Here is a 17,094-nt window from a genome sequence, read left to right on the forward strand (position 1 = left end):
TCACTCTACTCTTTCCCAGTTTTTGTATTATAACACACAATGACCATTGTTTGAGGGTACAGTATTCAGAAGTCTTGCTGACAGAGTGAATGGTCTTAGGAGGTGTTGGTCTGGTTTAGGTATCATGAGGCCCTGTGCTCTTGTCCGTCCTTCAGCCTGCCAGTGCAGTAGGTGCACAGGTGGTCCACTCCCAGCAGAGAGCCGTACCTGCCACTGCCGCCCCTGGGGAGGTGGTTGCCATAGCTACGGGTCAGGGTGTCAGGGCCGTTACCCCGGTGACTGCCTCTGCGGTGGTGACCACCACTCTGACCCCAGTGCAGTCCCAGACCCGCTCCCTGGTCACACCAGGTACTTCATACATTGTTCACACTGAACACCCAATCAATCAAATGTATTTATATAGCGCTTTTGACAGCAACATTTATCATTTAAGTGCTTTATAGTAACCTATAAAATAACATAACATGTCGGTTGTTTCTACACTGAACGCATACAACAGACATAACATAACAACATACTACTTAGTTAATGAAGTGCCATGTCCACTGGTTTTGTGATACGACTCCTCTCTCGCTCTCTGTCCCCAGCCACAGGCATGCAGCTACCCCAGGGCAAACCCATCACCCAGGCCCACCTCCACATGCTCCGACAGCAGCAGCTCCAGCAGCAACAGCAGCAGGCTACCTCGCCACAAGGCATCAAGGCTGTGGGAAAACCCCAGGTACTGTACAGAGAACCCTTTCATTCACTCTATGGCCTCCTAGAATTAGCTTCTTCTGATGCTCACCCACTACTCACACTCTGTGACTAATACTAGTTAGCCGTTTTGTCTTGTAAAAATAAAGAAACCATGCATTTCAGCCAACCCTCCAATGATTAATCAGTACAGACAGTCAGTGAACTGACCCTTTAACTCTCTCCTTGGCTGTAGGAGCTTCTGAAGATACACAAGCAGAAGCTGCAGATGGCCCAGCAGCAGGCAGGAGCCGGCCAGCAGCCTGTCCAGGTGCAGCCAGCCGCAGCCCAGGCCAACCCCCAGCTTGCCGCTATAGCTGCCGGTCCCAGAGCCGGAGCCGTGCTGGCTGGCACCACCGTAGCTAACTTGCAGGTGGCCAGACTGGTAAGGACCAACTTTATCACCTTCTCTTGTTTTTTTCTATAGTATATAGCCCGGCCTAGGGAATTATGCACCACTGTGTTGTGCTGATCTTTACTACTTTCAGACTGGTAAAGGCCTTTGCTGAGATGTGTCCATTTTGAATAATGATCTACTAGAGGTAACCCAGTTTGAGCATAATTAATGATCCATTGAAAGTGTTTATGACAGTGTCTTTACCTGTGTCCAGACACGGCTGCCCACCCAGGGTCAGATCCAGGCCCAGCCAGGGCAGACAGCCCAGGTGACCCTCACCAAGCCCCCCGTGGTCTCTGTGCCCGCCGTGGTTTCTTCCGCTGGTGTCACCACCCTGCCCGTCACTATGGCTGGCATCAGTGTAGCCATTGGACAGGCCCAGAAAACAGGTGGAAAAACCCTCCTATTCTCAGCAACTAATTAGATTGAAATATTCATAATCGGCTCCTCTTAGCACAAACATGCATTCTTTACCAATGATAACACACACATACCCTCACACTCCCTCTGTTCGGTTACATGTCCTGAGATTGTCCTGTCCCTGATCTTGCTTACTCTCTTGTAGGTGGGCCAGTGTTGACGCCCCCGTTCCCCCAGATGCAGATGCTCCAGATGAAGAAGCAGCAGGCAGCCGTGCAGGCTGCAGCAGCCCTGCAGAAAGCAGTGCAGACACAGCCAGGACAAGCCTCTGTGCAGCAGAAGGTGGGGCTCTGGGGGAAAACCGAACCATCACAGTCTACGCAACCACACACACATTTACAAGTAAAGAGCTGGTGTTCTCTTGTTGTTACTGTAAGGGTATGGGCTGGTCAGAGGTGCATTTCAGATCTCAACCAAAAGTGGTGCTCTTGAAACTACAACCCAGTCCATAGTTGGAAATCTGATTACGAAGAAAATGTGCGCCATGAATTATTGTCAGAAGAATCAATCTTCAGTCTAGTTGTGGTCTGTGTCCTCCATCAGCTGGGCACCCAGCAGATGACAGTACCGACTACCCAGCAGCAGAAGGTCACCTATGCTGCCACCACCCAGCTACAGCCTAGCATCAAGACCCAGTTCTTCACTGCTTCCATCGCCCAGGCTGGGAAACCCACTGGGGCCCAGCAAATCCAGGTAGACACTCGCGTCTTCCTACTCAGATACTCCAACCCACTTGCCTTCAGGCACTGGGTCTTAAATGTATAGAGCTATTATCCAGAGGTGTGAGGAATGCTAACTGCTTTCCCTTGTATATTAGGTGGCTAAGCTCCCCCAGATAGTGCAGGGGCAATCCACTGTGGCCAACATCCAGCAGATCGTATCTCCACAGCAGGTAAGAGCACTAACCCACACAGAAGGGCAGTATCATGCAGGATTTTTATGAGGAGTATGGAATGAGAGACGACAGGTTCTGCTTCCTGTGTCTATTAACCTTTTATGACTATTCACTTCTTCATGACTTGAATATAAGTCAGCTTGGTTAAATTGCACAATTAAGGGGCCTCCCGGGTGGAGCAGTGGTCTAGGGCACTGCATTGCAGTGCTAGCTGCGCCACCAGAGTCTCTGGGTTCGCGCCCAGGCTCTGTCGCAGCCGGCCGCGACCGGGAGGTCCATGGGGCGACGCACAATTGGCATAGCGTCGTCCGGGTTAGGGAGGGTTTGGCCGGTAGGGATATCCTTGTCTCATCGCGCTCCAGCGACTCCTGTGGCGGGCCGGGCGCAGTGCGCGCTAACCAAGGGGGCCAGGTACACGGTGTTTCCTCCGACACATTGGTGCGGCTGGCTTCCGGGTTGGAGGCGCGCTGTGTTAAGAAGCAGTGCGGCTTGGTTGGGTTGTGCTTCGGAGGACGCATGGCTTTCGACCTTCGTCTCTCCCGAGCCCGTACGGGAGTTGTAGCGATGAGACAGGATAGTAATTACTAGCGATTGGATACCACGAAAATTGGGGAGAAAATGGGAGATTTTTTTTTTTTTTTAAAGAAGAACATAAAAAAAAAAAAATACAATTGCACAATTAATTTGTGCGTTGTGACATTTAGGTAATTTCCCATAAACTGTCATGAAATGTTATGACAGTGAATAGAGGTACCAAGAGGGCAGCATAGTCTGGTAACATTGTAGCGGTATTGTTAAAGAGGGGTAAAGATAAAGATTTTGTTGGGGTGCCAGGCTGGTATTAACCCTGCTGATAGGAAAATGGTAGGTTAGAGTACCTCTACCAGACACGCATAAGAGACTGCCTTTTTGCAAAATCTTTATCTTTACCCCTCTCTGGGCCTCCCAAGTGGCACAGCGGTCTAAGGCACTGCATCGCAGTGCTAGAGGCGTCACTACAGATCCGGGTTTGATTCCTGGCTGTGCCGAGACCGGGAGACCCATGAGGCGGCGCACAATTGGCCCAGCGTCGTCCGGGTTACAGGAGGGTTTGGCCGTCTGGGATGTCCTTGTCCCATCGCACTCTAGCGACTCCTTGTACGGTGTTTCCTTCGACACATTGGTGCGGCTGGCTTCCGGGTTAAGCGAGCAGTGTGTCAAGAAGCAGTGCAGCTTGGCAAGTCGTGTGGGGGACACATGGCTCTCGATCTTTGCCTCTCTCAAGTCCATACGAGAGTTGCAGCGATGGGACAAGACTGTAACTACCAATTTGGATACCACGAAATTGGGAGGAAAAAATAAATAATATATACATGCAAGAAAACAAACATACAAACTCAGCAAAAAAAGAGACGTCCCTTTTTCAGGACCCTGTCTTTCAAAGATAATTTGTAAAAATTCAAATAACCTCTCACATCTTCATTGTAAAGGGTTTAAACACTGTTTCCCATGCTTGTTCAATGAACCATAAACAATTAATGAACATGCACCTGTGGAACGGTCGTTAAGACACAAACAGCTACAGACGGCAAGCAATTCAGGTCACAATATGAAAACTTAGAACACCAAAGAGGCCTTTCTACTGACTCTGATAATCACCAAAAGAAAGATGCCCAGGGTCCCTGCTCATCTGCGTGAACGTGCCTTAGGTATGCTGCAAGGAGGCATGAGGACTGCAGATGTGGCCAGGGCAATAAATTGCAATGTCCGTACTGTGAGACGCCTAAGACAGCGCTACAGGGAGACAAGATGGACAGCTGATCGTCTTCGCAGTGGCAGACCACGTGTAACAACACCTGCACAGGATTGGTACATGCAAACATCACACCTGCGGGACAGGTACAGGATGGCAACAACAACTTCCGAGTTACACCAGGAACGCACAATCCCTCCATCAGTGCTCAGACTGAATAAGAGGCTGGACTGGGGGCTTGTAGGCCTGTTGTCTGGTGAGGGCCTGCCTTACATCACCGGCAACAACGTCGCCTATGGGCACAAACCCACCTTCGCTGGACTAGACAGGACTGGCAAAAAGTGTTCTTCACTGACAAGTCGCGGTTTTGTCTCACCAGAGGTGATGGTCGGATTTGCGTTTATCGTCGAAAGAATGAGCGTTTCAGAGGCCTGTACTCTGGAGCGGGATCGATTTGGAGGTGGAGGGTCCGTCATGGTCTGGGGCGATGTGTCACAGCATCATCCAACTGAGCTTGTTGTCATTGCAGGCAATCTCAACGCTGTGCGTTACAGGGAAGACATCCTCCTCCCTCATGTGGTACCCTTCCTGCAGGGTCATCCTGACATGACCCTTCAGCATGACAATGCCACCATGCACAGAACGAGCATAATGGCTGATTTCCTACAAGACAGAAATGTCAGTGTGCTGCCATGGCCAGCGAAGAGCCCGGATCTCAATCCCATTGAGCACGTCTGGGATCTGTTGGATCGGATGGTGAGGGCTAGGGCCCCCCCCTCCCAGAAATGTCTGGAATCTTGCAGGTGCCTTGGTGGAAGAGTGGGGTAACATCTCACAGGAAGAACTGGGAAGTCTGGTGCAGTCCATGAGGAGGAGATGCACTGGAGTACTTAATGCAGCTGGTGGCCACACCAGATGCTGACTGTTACCCCCCCTCCCCTTTTGTTCAGGGACACATTATTCAGCTTCTGTTAGTCACATGTCTGTGGAACTTCTTCGGTTTGTCTCAGTTGTTGAATCTTATGCTTGTACAAATAAAGATTACAACCACGAGCGATCAACTTACACTTTATAACATGTCGTCTTCTGTCTGATTTAATGTGACCCTCTTCCTGTCTCCCAACAGATCCAGCCCCAGACGGTGGCCCTGACCCAGACTACATCCTCAGCCCAGCCCCAGGTCCAGATGATTCCAGCAGGCACAGCCACAGCCCAGGTGGTTCAGCAGAAGCTCCTCCAGCAGCAGGTGGTGACTGCAGCTGCCTCGCCTCAGATACAGACCCCCCCTCACAGCCTGGCCCAACAGGCCCCAGTTTCCACTGCAGCAGAGTCCCCAGTACAGCAGCAGCCAGCTAAGGGCCAGGCTCGCGGAGGGGCCATGAGGGGCAAGACCCAGGCCAAGCCCAGCGGGGGCAGCAGCTAGGTGCCCACAGGACTAGTTAGAGCTTCCCTCTCAGCTAGGCTAAGCAGGACATCTCATCAATGTAAATGCACTCAGTGACTGAGGAGCAGTGTTATGAAGAGATCCAGCGTTATGAAGGAGTGGTGGAGTCCAGTCTGAGGTGGCTGTGTTGAATCTAACCTGGTTTAAGGAACTGCTCCATGTAAAGGAATTACATGTCTTTTAAGAGTGTCATGTATCTTCAACACAGTTCTGTAACTGTCGGCTGTTTCCTTCGACTGTTTCAGTAGGTCTCCCCTGGAGGAAACCTCCCCCCTGGACCAACATCTAATATAAGATCAGAAAAGCAGAAAAATAATATTCATGCCTTTTTAAAATTGATGAATATGTTAATGTTACTCCATAGATATCCTGTGGCAATGGGCTGGTGCATAGCTCATTTGGGGAATGTCCATTTGAATAATGTTTTGTGTATTCATACATTGTCCCTGTCCGCCTTGATATTATTCTCATGCTTACCGTTTATGATGTCTAATTTCATAGTTGGTAGATATAGAAAACACCCTTCTCGTTAAAAAAAGGTATCTTGATAAAGTAATGCATATGAATGAGACTACATCTCAGTAGTACAGGTGCATTGCCTACCAGAATGATAAAGGTGGGAGGACTTCAGTCCTGTGAAAGTTATTCACAGACATTAAAGCCATGAGTCGTTAGTGAATGCATTTCTACCTATAGAAACACATAACCTTGTTCAATGTATCAATTTAACATTGACAGAAGTGTCCCTAAAAGTTAGCTCCTTAAATTGTATAAGAGGGAGCTTGCCAGGTCCAAAACTGCCCCAATCGTGATTGTATCACAGTTATAACGACCACTGAAAACACACATGAAATCATCTGAATGTAACATGTAGTTTTTTTTGTAACCTTCAGATATTTAATGGATAATAATGCATGTTCCTTCAGTCGATTATGTTTATGTAACAAATACACTGTAAACATGTACTTTAGTATCTTGTGTTTTCTCATAAATATGCCGTTTTTTTTATTGATGTTGAAGAAAAAAAAATGTAAATAACAATGAAAAAGGAAAACATTTGTACTTGTAAAGTAGTTGTGTTTTCATTGGATTTTTTCAGCTTAATTGTAATAAAGTGTTTTGTTTTTATACACAATATCTGGTCTGACCTAAGTAATGATAATATCTTTGTTGTAAGTTTGAGCTATGTAGTCTGAAGAAAGCTTGTGATTGTGTCTCTGGCACCCGGGTAAGCACGCATCCTACGTTATCTCCCAAGGCAGGCAGTATTACCACTGCACTGGATAACCTAGCTATCTATAGTGGCAACCAGCTAATATTTTCATTACATACAGTGCATTCGGAAAGTATTCAGACCCCTTGACTTTTTCCACATTGTTACGTTACAGCCTTATTCTAAAATTGATTAAATAGTTTCCCCCCCTCAATCTACAGATAATAACCCATAATAAGAAAGCAAAAACAGGTTTGTAGATTTTTTAAATGTACAAAAATAAAATGCTGATATCACATTTACAAATATTCAGACCCTTTACTCAGTACTTTGTTGAAGCACCTTTGGCAGCGATTACAGCCTCGAGTCTTCTTGGGTATGATGCTACAAGCTTGGTACACCTGTATTTGGGGAGTTTCTCCCACTTTTCTCTGCAGATCCTCTCAAGTTCTGTCAGATTGGATGGGGAGCGTCGCTGCACAGCTATTTTCAGGTCTCCAGAGATGTTCGATCGGGTTCAAGTCCAGGCTCTGGCTGGGCCATTCATGGACATTCAGAGACTTGTACCGAATCAACTCCTGTATTGTCTTGGTTGTGTGCTTAGGGTCGTTGTCCTGTTGGAAGGTGAACCTCTGGAGAAGATTTTCATCAAGGATCTCTGTACTTTGCTCCGTTCATCTTTCCCAGGAAGTCTTGGTGGTTCCAAACTTGTTCCTTAAGAATAGAGGCCACTGTGTTCTTGGGGACCTTGGGGAATCATGTCCAATCAATTGAATTTACCACAGTTGGACTCCAAACAAGTTGTAGAAACATCTCAAAGATGATCAATGGAAACAGGATGCAGCTGAGCTCAATTTCGAGTCCCATAGCAAAGTTATTTCTCTTTTTATTCTTAATAAATTTGCTAAAATGTTCTAAACTTTTTGCTTTGTCATGGTGTTTTGTGTAGATTAATGAGGAGAAAAACTAATTGTATCAATTTTAGAATAAGGCTGTAACGTAACAATGTGGAAAAAGTCAAGGGGTCTGAATACTTTCTGGGTTGCATTGTAAGTTTACTTTTTTTAACACCCTTCCTGTGACATAACCGTTGGGAAATAATGGGTACTACTACTGTATAATAGGTTAAATCAAAAGGTGGAATATGCTGCAATAGATAAAAGCCTTTCTCGGTGTTTTAGTCATGAGGGATAAAAGAAAGCTCTCAACAGCGCTGTCTGTTTCCCCTGCTGGCTGCTGACAGTGGCAGATATGTCAGAAGAGAAAACATTTATTTGGGCAGGAGGGCAGAGATTCAGGCCTAAAGCCACTCAGAAGATCCTGATCACTGGATCAGAGGGCATGTCACACAGTGTCAGAAGAGTCAGACTTTGTGTAGAAGGGCTATAAACACCACTATAGTTAATGTTGCTATCACTGCTAACATTTAAAAGACCAGTATTGTAATCTGGTTTGTTAACGGGAGCACATAAGAAGACAAAGACCAATTTAATGCAATGAATGACGTTTAATAAATTGTCTTAAGTTACTTGGTCTTTAAGGACTGTTTGAAGGGCTTGAACAGGCCTTTGGAGATGGCAGAAAACATCCTGACAAGAAGTGGACGTTTGTGAGGCGTCTCCTGTTGGGAGCTGGCGGGGAGATCCTTTGGCAGTGCAGACATGGCAGCATGTGGCACTATGCTGGGCACTACAGAAGAGAGAGAGTTGACATGCACTTTAATTTAGAAATTATGTCATGTATGTTACAACTCAACATAACTGACACTGATAAATGAGAACCAACAGCTTGAGGAGAATATAATTACTTTTACATAAGAGATGACTACTGACTGCGTATATAACCTTTGTAAGGTTATTTTGAAATGGCATTTCTTTGTACAACAATATCTCAAACAATGTCCTGTTGTGTGAACTTACGCATGCCATCTTCAGCAGTGGTCTGTACTTGTTCTGATTCAGAGCGGTGGGAATCCTTCTTGTTCCCCTTCTTGAATAGCTAAGTATTTAAATAGAAAAACATGTTAAAAAAAATGTCACAGCTGAACAACCTCATGATGATAACAATCACGCCTACCACACCAGCACAACAACATTTATGATTGGTTTTGGAATGAATGGAATGTTTTATATTTTTTACACTGAATAGCATTGTTTACTCACATTATCTCCCACAACTGTTCATTTAAATATGTTTGCTGTACCTTTAAGTTGCTTGTCAGCCTGACCAGCCTTTGTAGGAAAGATAATTTCCCGCTGCTAGCCCTCACATCCTCAGCCAGCGGAAGAGCCTTAGGCCCGGTGGTTTTGACTGATGTTCTTGAGGCTGCCCTCAATGCCTCATTACATCTGTGGAGAAGCGCTTCACTCAAAGACTTGACAAGAATCCTATCAAATGAAGAGTCCTGAGTCGACATGGCCTGTTGGAGGATTTTCTCCGAGCCAAACTCCTCCAACAGATTTTTGTAGACGGCTCTGTAGACTTTATGAATCCTCAGGTTCTCTGGATAGGCTTGTGTCTCAGAACAGCCTGACCATGCACAGAAGACATCCATAACTTTGGGGATCAGGTCTTGTGACTTGCGTGTGACATCAACTGGGTAATCTTCTGTTGAGTTTTGGATGTTAATTAGAATTCTCACCACTAACATGCTGATGAGGCCGGTGAAGTCATCATCACTGCCCAAGTTATCAGAGGATGGGGTTGGAAGTGGGACATCTTTGACCATGTATGGGCTGGTTGACATATTGTCCCTGACAATGTTTTGAGCTACACCAGAATGACTGGTGGTATCCACCTCCTCTCCATCAATGTTGGCCTTAAAGATTTGTGCTGCATTGGAGGTCTCGCTTGTTGCCATAATGACGCCAGGAGACAGCCGAGGGGAGGACATGCCACTCAATAGATTGCCTACATCAGATATAGTGGTTTCAGATGTTTGGAGAGATTCAGTTGGAGAGGATCCTCTACTTTGTGCATCAGAAACCACAGAGTCCATGACCTGGTTTACCATAACTTTGGTAAAGAGACTGACTGTGTCACTAAATACTGATGAAGAAGAAGAGCATGAAATTCTATCTTCAGACACTCTAGCCAACACCTTTGGTCCCTGAGCCAAACTCATTGAAGTTAAATAGGGCACAAAACTAGGAAGCAGGAGGCACTTAACAGACTCCTCTACAAACAGCTGAACCAGCTCGTAAGTTGTGGGCTTCCCCACCTTGTCATTCCTCTTCAGCTTCGAAAGGACGGTATCAGATGCGCTCTTTCCAGCCGCCACTGTCAGTACAAGAGGGGTCAAGTTGCTATCAGAAATGATGCGGTTGACTTGGTGACTGAGATCACGGGAGAGAGCACCAATCCTACCCTGAGATATGAGCTCCTCCAGTCTAGCTATTGCATCTGTTAGATCAGAGTGAGATGTAACCTGCCCTTCTGCCTCTGGATATACCTTCTTCATGATGGTATCTGCTATGGCAAACATGCTTGTTCTGGCATCACACACCAATGTTTTTAGCTTAGTAGATTCACTCATGTCAATGACTGAGCATCTTACAATGGGCTGAGCAGTACTCTCGGGTAACTCAGAAGGAATGGGAGTGCCAGGGAGTGCAAATTCCCACTCTGTCTTCTGTGATTTGGCAGTTGAGAATGACAACGAGGAGGAAGACCGCAGTGATTCTTGATAGACCAATTCCTCGCCACATTTGCTGCTTATCTTCTCAATGTTCTCCAGCATAGTTCCAACCACTTTATCTATTTGTGAAAGCTGTCCTGCAGCCACCATTTGGTCAGATTTCGAAAGTTCTTTCTGAATGGAAACCAGAATATGGCTGAGGGTCTTTTTGGCTTGAGCCTTCGTTGCTTTGGCTTGTCTTTGCAATGAGAAATAATTCCTCATCTTTGCCTTCACATTGTGGTAAATAGTCTTTGCAGTTATCCAGATTTTCTTCTCAGATACTTCCACACCAGTCTGCGGGCTTACAGCTGCAGCCTTAGTGGCTTCTGAGGATTTCTCATCACTCAGTTGAAGCATAGAGTCTGCCTGCCATAGAGTAGTAGGAGACTCTGTGAGCAGGAAAATGCTCTTCATATCATTTGCAATTGATCCAACAATTTCAAAAGCAACTGAATCTGTATGCTTCGAGGAAATGGTGGATAATGCTGGCGACATCTGAGAATCTGTCTGGCTTGAACCGACTTCGCTGGGGAAGAGATTGACAGATTTGGTCAGTATTTTTCTGACTTTGTTGGTTGCCTTCTTCTGAAACACTTCACTCGAAAGCTGCTCAATGACTGAGGCTGGAGTAACACTTACTCCCTCCAATGATGAGGAACTGGACACAGGCATGTCTTCTAGGTAAGACATGATACCATCCAAAAAGTCACAGACTTCAAAGGAGTTGTAAGAGGAACTCTCTACAACACTGGACATTGATTCCAAATCTGCCATCTCGGACCTATACACAGTCACAATCTGAGATAAGACCTCTTTGGTGCAGGGCTCCAGGTTTGGATCACAGAGAACCAGTAAAGGTTGGGAGTTCTCACTCTGGCATTTGCGGAGAGCCCCACGTCCAGTTGAGTTGACCTCTTGCAGTATGGCCTCACTCTTACTGAATAGAGGAGAGTTCTGACCATGAGTACAATCTGCTCTGGTTTCAAATGGTTTCTCTTCTCCAGAGCCAGATGAATCATGTTGACTAGGGACAGCAGATGAACTGCATTCTGCTATGGGTGATTCACTCCTACTTGCTGAAGATGAGTTCAGGATTGAACCAGGCAGAACACTGGAGACAGTGTGCTCCAGAAGTTCTTCCCTTTGGAATGCAGCTCCACCCGTTCTGTGAAATAATTCTTTTATCTTTGCCTGGAGCCTGTCGTAGAGTCTACGAGACGTGTGAAATGGTTTTCGCTTTGGCATACAGTGTCCCACTTGCGGATCTCTCTGGGTGCTTGTTGGCTTATCTAATTCAGCTTGCTTCACAATGCCTTTGACATCTTCAACAAAGCTATCAATTATATTTGGCGCCTCCGAATCCATATTGGTATGTATGAGCACAGTGGCCACGGAATGATGGATCGTGTCAGGGTCAGACACATTCATCAAGCTGGGAGTGGCAGTAAATGAATGGGAATGTTGAACCAAACCAGAGGTTCCCCTGGGGAACCATCTCACTAGAATCTCGCTCACAGCCTTTGAGGCTTTGGTCTTGAACTTGTCACTTGACAGAATGTCAAGGTTTTTCACCAATGCCTTGCAAGATATACACGAGTTCAGCTCCTTTGGGAAAGAAGAGTCTTCATCGTCCAGGTGCTCCACTGCAAGGTCACTGCCAGATGCCAACATTTTAACTTTCACAGCCACTTCTTGAAGCAGCTTAACCGAGTCTGCATCTTCTCCTGTCAATTCATCCACCATGTCTGCAATAACAGTGATCACCTCTTCTGTTGCAGATGGAATGTAGGAATCAACATCTAACTGGTCCTCTGGAGCAGTGTGATCATAGAAAAACTTCTGGACCATGTTAATCATCTGTTCAGCGGCCTGAGTACCAGAGGCAATGGGGGACGACCGCCCTGAAATGGTTCTACTGATGGTCAAAGAGAGGGCCAAGTTGAGCTGTTCAAGCACCTCCTTGATAAGACCAACGGTCAGCTCAGGTGGGCAAGAGGCCAAAATCTCATGGTCAGAGAGTTGCTCCTGGACACTGCTGATGATACTGTCCTCTGGCATTCCCAGGTGGACTTTCAGTGAGGTCTGGGAACTTTAAAATGAACAAGCAAAGCATGTAAATTGCTGTCTGAAGTTGGCATATCGATCTCTTACTGCTAACAAATCTAACAAGCACTATAATTGAGTATTCTAAATGTAATTTATATGCATTAGATATTGCAAAACACACCTGCTAGAAAGCCGGAAAATGTATAAATGGAGAAATGATTGTTCATCAGTTTGAGGGTTAGGATTAACTGCACACACACACACATTATGGGGAACATACAGTACCTCTTGGAAGAGGGTGTGCTAGACCTTGGTCGGAGAGCCCTGCCGCCACAGTTACACATCTCCTTCGCCAAATATTTAACTTCCTGGATGAGCTCCAGTCTTTTCTGCTCAAAGGCAGTGAAGGATCTTGCACTGTTGCCCCTCTTGAGTGAGTCAGCGTTGTCATAAAAGCCTGTCACCCCTAGAATGCGGGCAAGGGCCGGCAGCAGGATCTGCAGGGTGGTCTGTGCAATGAAGTTGACAATGGTCTTGCACAATTTTGCAAGCTGTTCCTTTGTCATCTGCATTGCACAAACAAAACAGAGCACAGTAGGGTTGGCAATGAAACTCTGATGTAAAGTATTCTACATTGAACAGAATGCATTTTATCAACATCGTTTTTCTTATCTGGGACTGAATTTAAAGTTGGATGAAGTATGACAGATTAATGAATGTAATAGCAGAATAGAACTATGGTTAATTCCTCTCTCTTGATTCAACAGAACATTCCCAAATCAAAGGTCAAAGGCTGATGGAGAAACTTACAGGTTTTTTAAATCCTTTGTAGATCACTTGCCACTGCCTAAAAAATAAAAAATAAATGTGTTTTAGTTTAAGTTACTTTTTATTTCCTTCTGCACAAGAGTTTAGACGTAAAATATGTGAGGCTAGATCAAAACATGGGCGTAACATACTCATCAGTAAGATTGCGCATGAATGAGATGAGGATTGGGTAGCAGTCCTCCATCTCATCTTTGTTGCCTGGGCCGAATGCAGCCTTAAGAGCATTCTTCTCCAAGAGCTCAATAACAGATCCTCTGTCCAGGTGTTTATTCCTCAATCCTAAATATGTTTTTACCGTATAGGAGAATTCAGGATAAGTCAGACGCTTTTCTCTTAATACAATCCTTCGATAAAATTGCTACAATAGGACTATTGAATAAAACTATCCATGCAACATTTCTTACTGACTCCAGTTTGACTCCAGTTTCTAACATGGCCTTTATCTATGATATGCAGGTTTAGAGAACCAACATACTACAGAGGGAAAATCTATGACCTGCATCTGTATCGGTGCCCTTCTCCCCTGACTTCTTGGCACTACTTTTCCTCTTCGCCTTGGATAGAATATAATAGAATAGATTCCAGATCACAAATAATAGACATGTTACATCAGGTCAATGCAGCTATTGTGACAATTGAGTGTTACTAGTCTAGTAGTTGCCCTGTCACTCCTGCCATTTTACCTTTCCTGTCTTCTTGGGCTCCTTCTTGAGCTGGGCCACTGGTTCTTCCTCAACAACCTTCCTCCCCTCCCTCTGGGGAACATCATCATCTCTCTGTACTACCTGAAGGACATAGGAATTTCATGTCAATGTCAGATTAGATTCTTGCAAAGGACATCATAGAGCTACAGCCATATCAGAGCTAAACTGGTGATTGACTTAGAGAGAATTATACATTTGTTTTGCAATAGCCTGTGTTATCTTAAATGACGTTTTCCTTATTTACATTCCCAAATATTTTGTGTCATTTAACCTACCTTTTCTTCATCCATAATAGCATACAGTATTTTGTATCTCGAAAAACTTGTTCTTGTCTGTGTTGTTTTCACTCATGTTGAGTTTACTGAGGACACTATTGCAGCCACTGACTAATTAAGAACTACATACCACGTCAAGGAATGTTAGACCTTTACGACATCAGGGGCTAATTGCACATTCCCATTCTCTCATTAATATTGGGGGGGGAATATATTGAACAAATCAGATTACACAATTTCCCCGTCAACCGTTTTCGATACAGCTAGGTCCACATTGAAATCTTTTCACTAAGCACTGCGACAGGTCAAAACAGAAATAAACCTAGTCTAATTTCGTGTCGCCCTCTTGTGGATTTATTTCGGTACCCAACCGAAACAGTGAGCCAGTTGATTGATCTATTCCTTATAGTACACTACTTAAAAGTAGGCCTACATTAGGGAATAAGGTGCTATTTGGTAGCATATTCCTCTCTAGCCCATGCCTCCACCAATCCAATGATTTTAGATTTGTAGGAAGAAGCGAACGAGAGTGTACACTTCAGGAGAAGGGAGATATTATTGGACTGTATCCCTAGGCTATAGCCAGGCCTAAACCAATTAGCCTTGAGTACGAACCCAAAAGCTTGGATTGCCAAAGGCCTATCATACCAAATTGGTGATAACAACTTTAAACTTACTGTAAAATATGTTCTACCTTCCCCAATATTTCACTTACCTTTTCTTTCACCATAGCTAATTTTATATCTCGAAAAGCATGTCATTGACTGTCTTGGTTTGGCTACTTTCAAGTTGAGTTATGATAAAAGAGCATTTTTGCAGACGCCGACTTTTAGTTGGTCGGCTACGTCATGGACAGAAGGCGTCTATGACGTCACTATAGTTTTTTTTTGGAGGAGCGCAGTAGAGGTTAGAGGGTTTTAAGAAATTAATATATGTCGCCCTCTTGCGGAATTATTTGGGTACAACAACAAATTATTATTATTATTATTTTTTTTTTACCGTTATTTTACCAGGTAAGTTGACTGAGAACACGTTCTCATTTGCAGCAACGACCTGGGGAATAGTTACAGGGGAGAGGAGGGGGATGAATGTGCCAATTGTAAACTGGGGATTATTAAGTGACCATGATGGTTTGAGGGCCAGATTGGGAATTTAGCCAGGACACCGGGGTTAACACCCCTACTCTTTACGATAACTGCCATGGGATCTTTAATGACCTCAGAGAGTCAGGACACCCGTTTAACGTCCCATCCGAAAGACGGCACCCTACACAATGTGTTGTGTAGGATCCAAATGATTGTTTTCTCCTCATCCCTGTGTTACGTGCTACTATCAGTCATAAACAGATTACTCCCCCACAGAGCAATACACATTAATAGTAAAGGGGTAACACTCTTTGTTCAAAGGAACAGAATAGCTGTAAGAGCGATGCTATTATTTGATGCACCGCAAGGGGGCATTATGGTGTCAGCGGGTTGGGTTGGGTTTATTAGGCACTTTTTTTCAGAAAAACGACGGCAGCGTCTATCATTGCTTTTTTACCATCTCTCCCATGCACCTCCCTCTTCCATCAAAAACAAATTACCTGGCTAAAGTTAGTTAGGCTAGGGGTTAGGGTTAGGGGTTAGGGTTAAGGTTAGAGTTAAGTTTAGGAGTTAGGTTAAAGGGTTAAGGTTAGAGTTAGGGGAAGGGTTAGCTAACATGCTAAGTAGTTACAAAGTAGCTAAAAAGTAGTAAGTAGTTGAAAGTTTGCTAATTAGCTAAAGTTGTCTGTGATGAGATTCAAAATCATAACCTTTGGATCGTTAGACGTCAGTGTTATACTGTATGCCCACCCCTCCACCCTGACCAACCACCCTACTTTTGTTTTTGCCTTGAATAACCATTTGTCTTATACAGTGGCGTGCCGTGGGCCTGGGGCCTGGGCCTTCAGTGAGGTACTACACAGTCCCACCCAAATTAATCCACCTCTTATTGCCATCATTATGATGCCATGGCTCTAGACACTATACATTTAGACAGAAACGCAGTATAACCAGGCGTTGCGTCACATTGAAATTTACAAAAATTGACATTTTGGGGTAAACAGTGTTTACCCAAAAACATGACACAATCAATGAGTCTTTTCAATATTTCCCTATTTTTCTTCACCTTTTCATTGTGCAGCTCCGTTGCCCTGCGCGCTTGTTCGCTGAGCTGTAGATCCACTCGGATGTCTTGTTGCTGCCTTGGTTAGACAACTCAAGTTTGCAAAGCCAGTGTGTCTCCAAACACCAAATCGATCACTTGCAAATAATAGGTATTCCCAGCAGTACAGTTTGCAGTGCTTCTCGGAGCCTGTGAGCCATTGATAGCGCTCGTAGTTGGAACTTTGAAAGTGGCGGACGAACCCCTTTCCCGCCTGTGACAGGCTTTGTAGCGTCGGCGTCGGGCGACCTCTCCTTACAATGTCTAACTTTTCTTGAAAAGTTCGTCTTGAGAATGGCGTTATAATTATATCCTCGACGAAATCGATATCTTCTCCCCCTTCCGCCATTGTGGGTTGAAAAAACAGCTTAGTAGTACGCAAATTAATTTGTTTATCAAATTCAGTTTCCTAGTTCTGAAGTTCTGCATAGACCTGCCCATAGGACCTGCCTCTCAATATTGGTAATCAAATCAAAAGATGTGCACGCACTACGCCTGCTAGCTGGCTCCTGTGTAACACTGGAGCCAGCCAGCAGGCG

At 45.0% G+C, this 17,094-nt stretch overlaps 2 protein-coding genes and 1 long non-coding RNA gene across 9 annotated transcripts in view; 1 reads left to right on the forward strand and 2 right to left on the reverse strand.

Annotated features, from left to right (window-relative positions):
- Positions 1 to 6,758, forward strand: part of LOC129853333 (E1A-binding protein p400-like) — a 35,267-nt gene extending 28,509 nt beyond the window's left edge. For 5 of the 7 annotated variants that reach the window (XM_055919258.1, XM_055919260.1, XM_055919261.1 and 2 more), the window contains 8 exons: positions 156 to 348; positions 588 to 721; positions 932 to 1,120; positions 1,347 to 1,521; positions 1,698 to 1,894; positions 2,096 to 2,245; positions 2,370 to 2,444; positions 5,306 to 6,758. In XM_055919258.1, coding sequence (XP_055775233.1) covers positions 156 to 348; positions 588 to 721; positions 932 to 1,120; positions 1,347 to 1,521; positions 1,698 to 1,894; positions 2,096 to 2,245; positions 2,370 to 2,444; positions 5,306 to 5,602 — 1,410 coding nt within the window. In that variant the 3' untranslated portion in view covers positions 5,603 to 6,758. The remainder of the gene's footprint in view (positions 1 to 155; positions 349 to 587; positions 722 to 931; positions 1,121 to 1,346; positions 1,522 to 1,697; positions 1,895 to 2,095; positions 2,246 to 2,369; positions 2,445 to 5,305) is intronic. The other 2 variants (XM_055919262.1, XM_055919263.1) reach the window with 1 other exon arrangement.
- A 1,602-nt stretch (positions 6,759 to 8,360) lies between these two features.
- Positions 8,361 to 13,695, reverse strand: LOC129853336 (uncharacterized). Its single transcript, XM_055919265.1, has 5 exons — positions 13,521 to 13,695; positions 13,372 to 13,408; positions 9,040 to 13,127; positions 8,756 to 8,834; positions 8,361 to 8,525 (listed from the first exon to the last, which is right to left on the reverse strand). Exons 3-5 carry the CDS (start codon positions 12,571 to 12,573, stop codon positions 8,362 to 8,364), a joined length of 3,777 nt encoding a protein of 1,258 aa, XP_055775240.1. The 5' UTR covers positions 12,574 to 13,127; positions 13,372 to 13,408; positions 13,521 to 13,695; the 3' UTR covers position 8,361.
- A 159-nt stretch (positions 13,696 to 13,854) lies between these two features.
- LOC129853337 (uncharacterized) lies at positions 13,855 to 15,178 on the reverse strand. The gene is made up of 3 exons (XR_008759115.1): positions 15,084 to 15,178; positions 14,073 to 14,174; positions 13,855 to 13,943 (listed from the first exon to the last, which is right to left on the reverse strand). It is a non-coding gene; the product is annotated as an uncharacterized LOC129853337 (long non-coding RNA).
- Positions 15,179 to 17,094: the final 1,916 nt, after the last annotated feature.

The sequence above is a fragment of the Salvelinus fontinalis genome, chromosome 4 (genome assembly GCF_029448725.1).
Source record: "Salvelinus fontinalis isolate EN_2023a chromosome 4, ASM2944872v1, whole genome shotgun sequence".
Taxonomy (NCBI): domain Eukaryota; kingdom Metazoa; phylum Chordata; class Actinopteri; order Salmoniformes; family Salmonidae; genus Salvelinus; species Salvelinus fontinalis.

Excerpts from the sequence above, each read along its gene's own strand:
- LOC129853336 (XM_055919265.1), bottom strand. The coding sequence starts at position 12,573 with ATGCCAGAGGACAGTATCATCAGCAGTGTCCAGGAGCAACTCTCTGAC. Across the intron at positions 8,835-9,039 it reads GGCTGACAAGCAACTTAAAG|CTATTCAAGAAGGGGAACAA; the intron begins GTACAGCAAACA and ends TTAAATACTTAG. Across the intron at positions 8,526-8,755 it reads CACTGCTGAAGATGGCATGC|TGCCCAGCATAGTGCCACAT; the intron begins GTAAGTTCACAC and ends TCTCTTCTGTAG.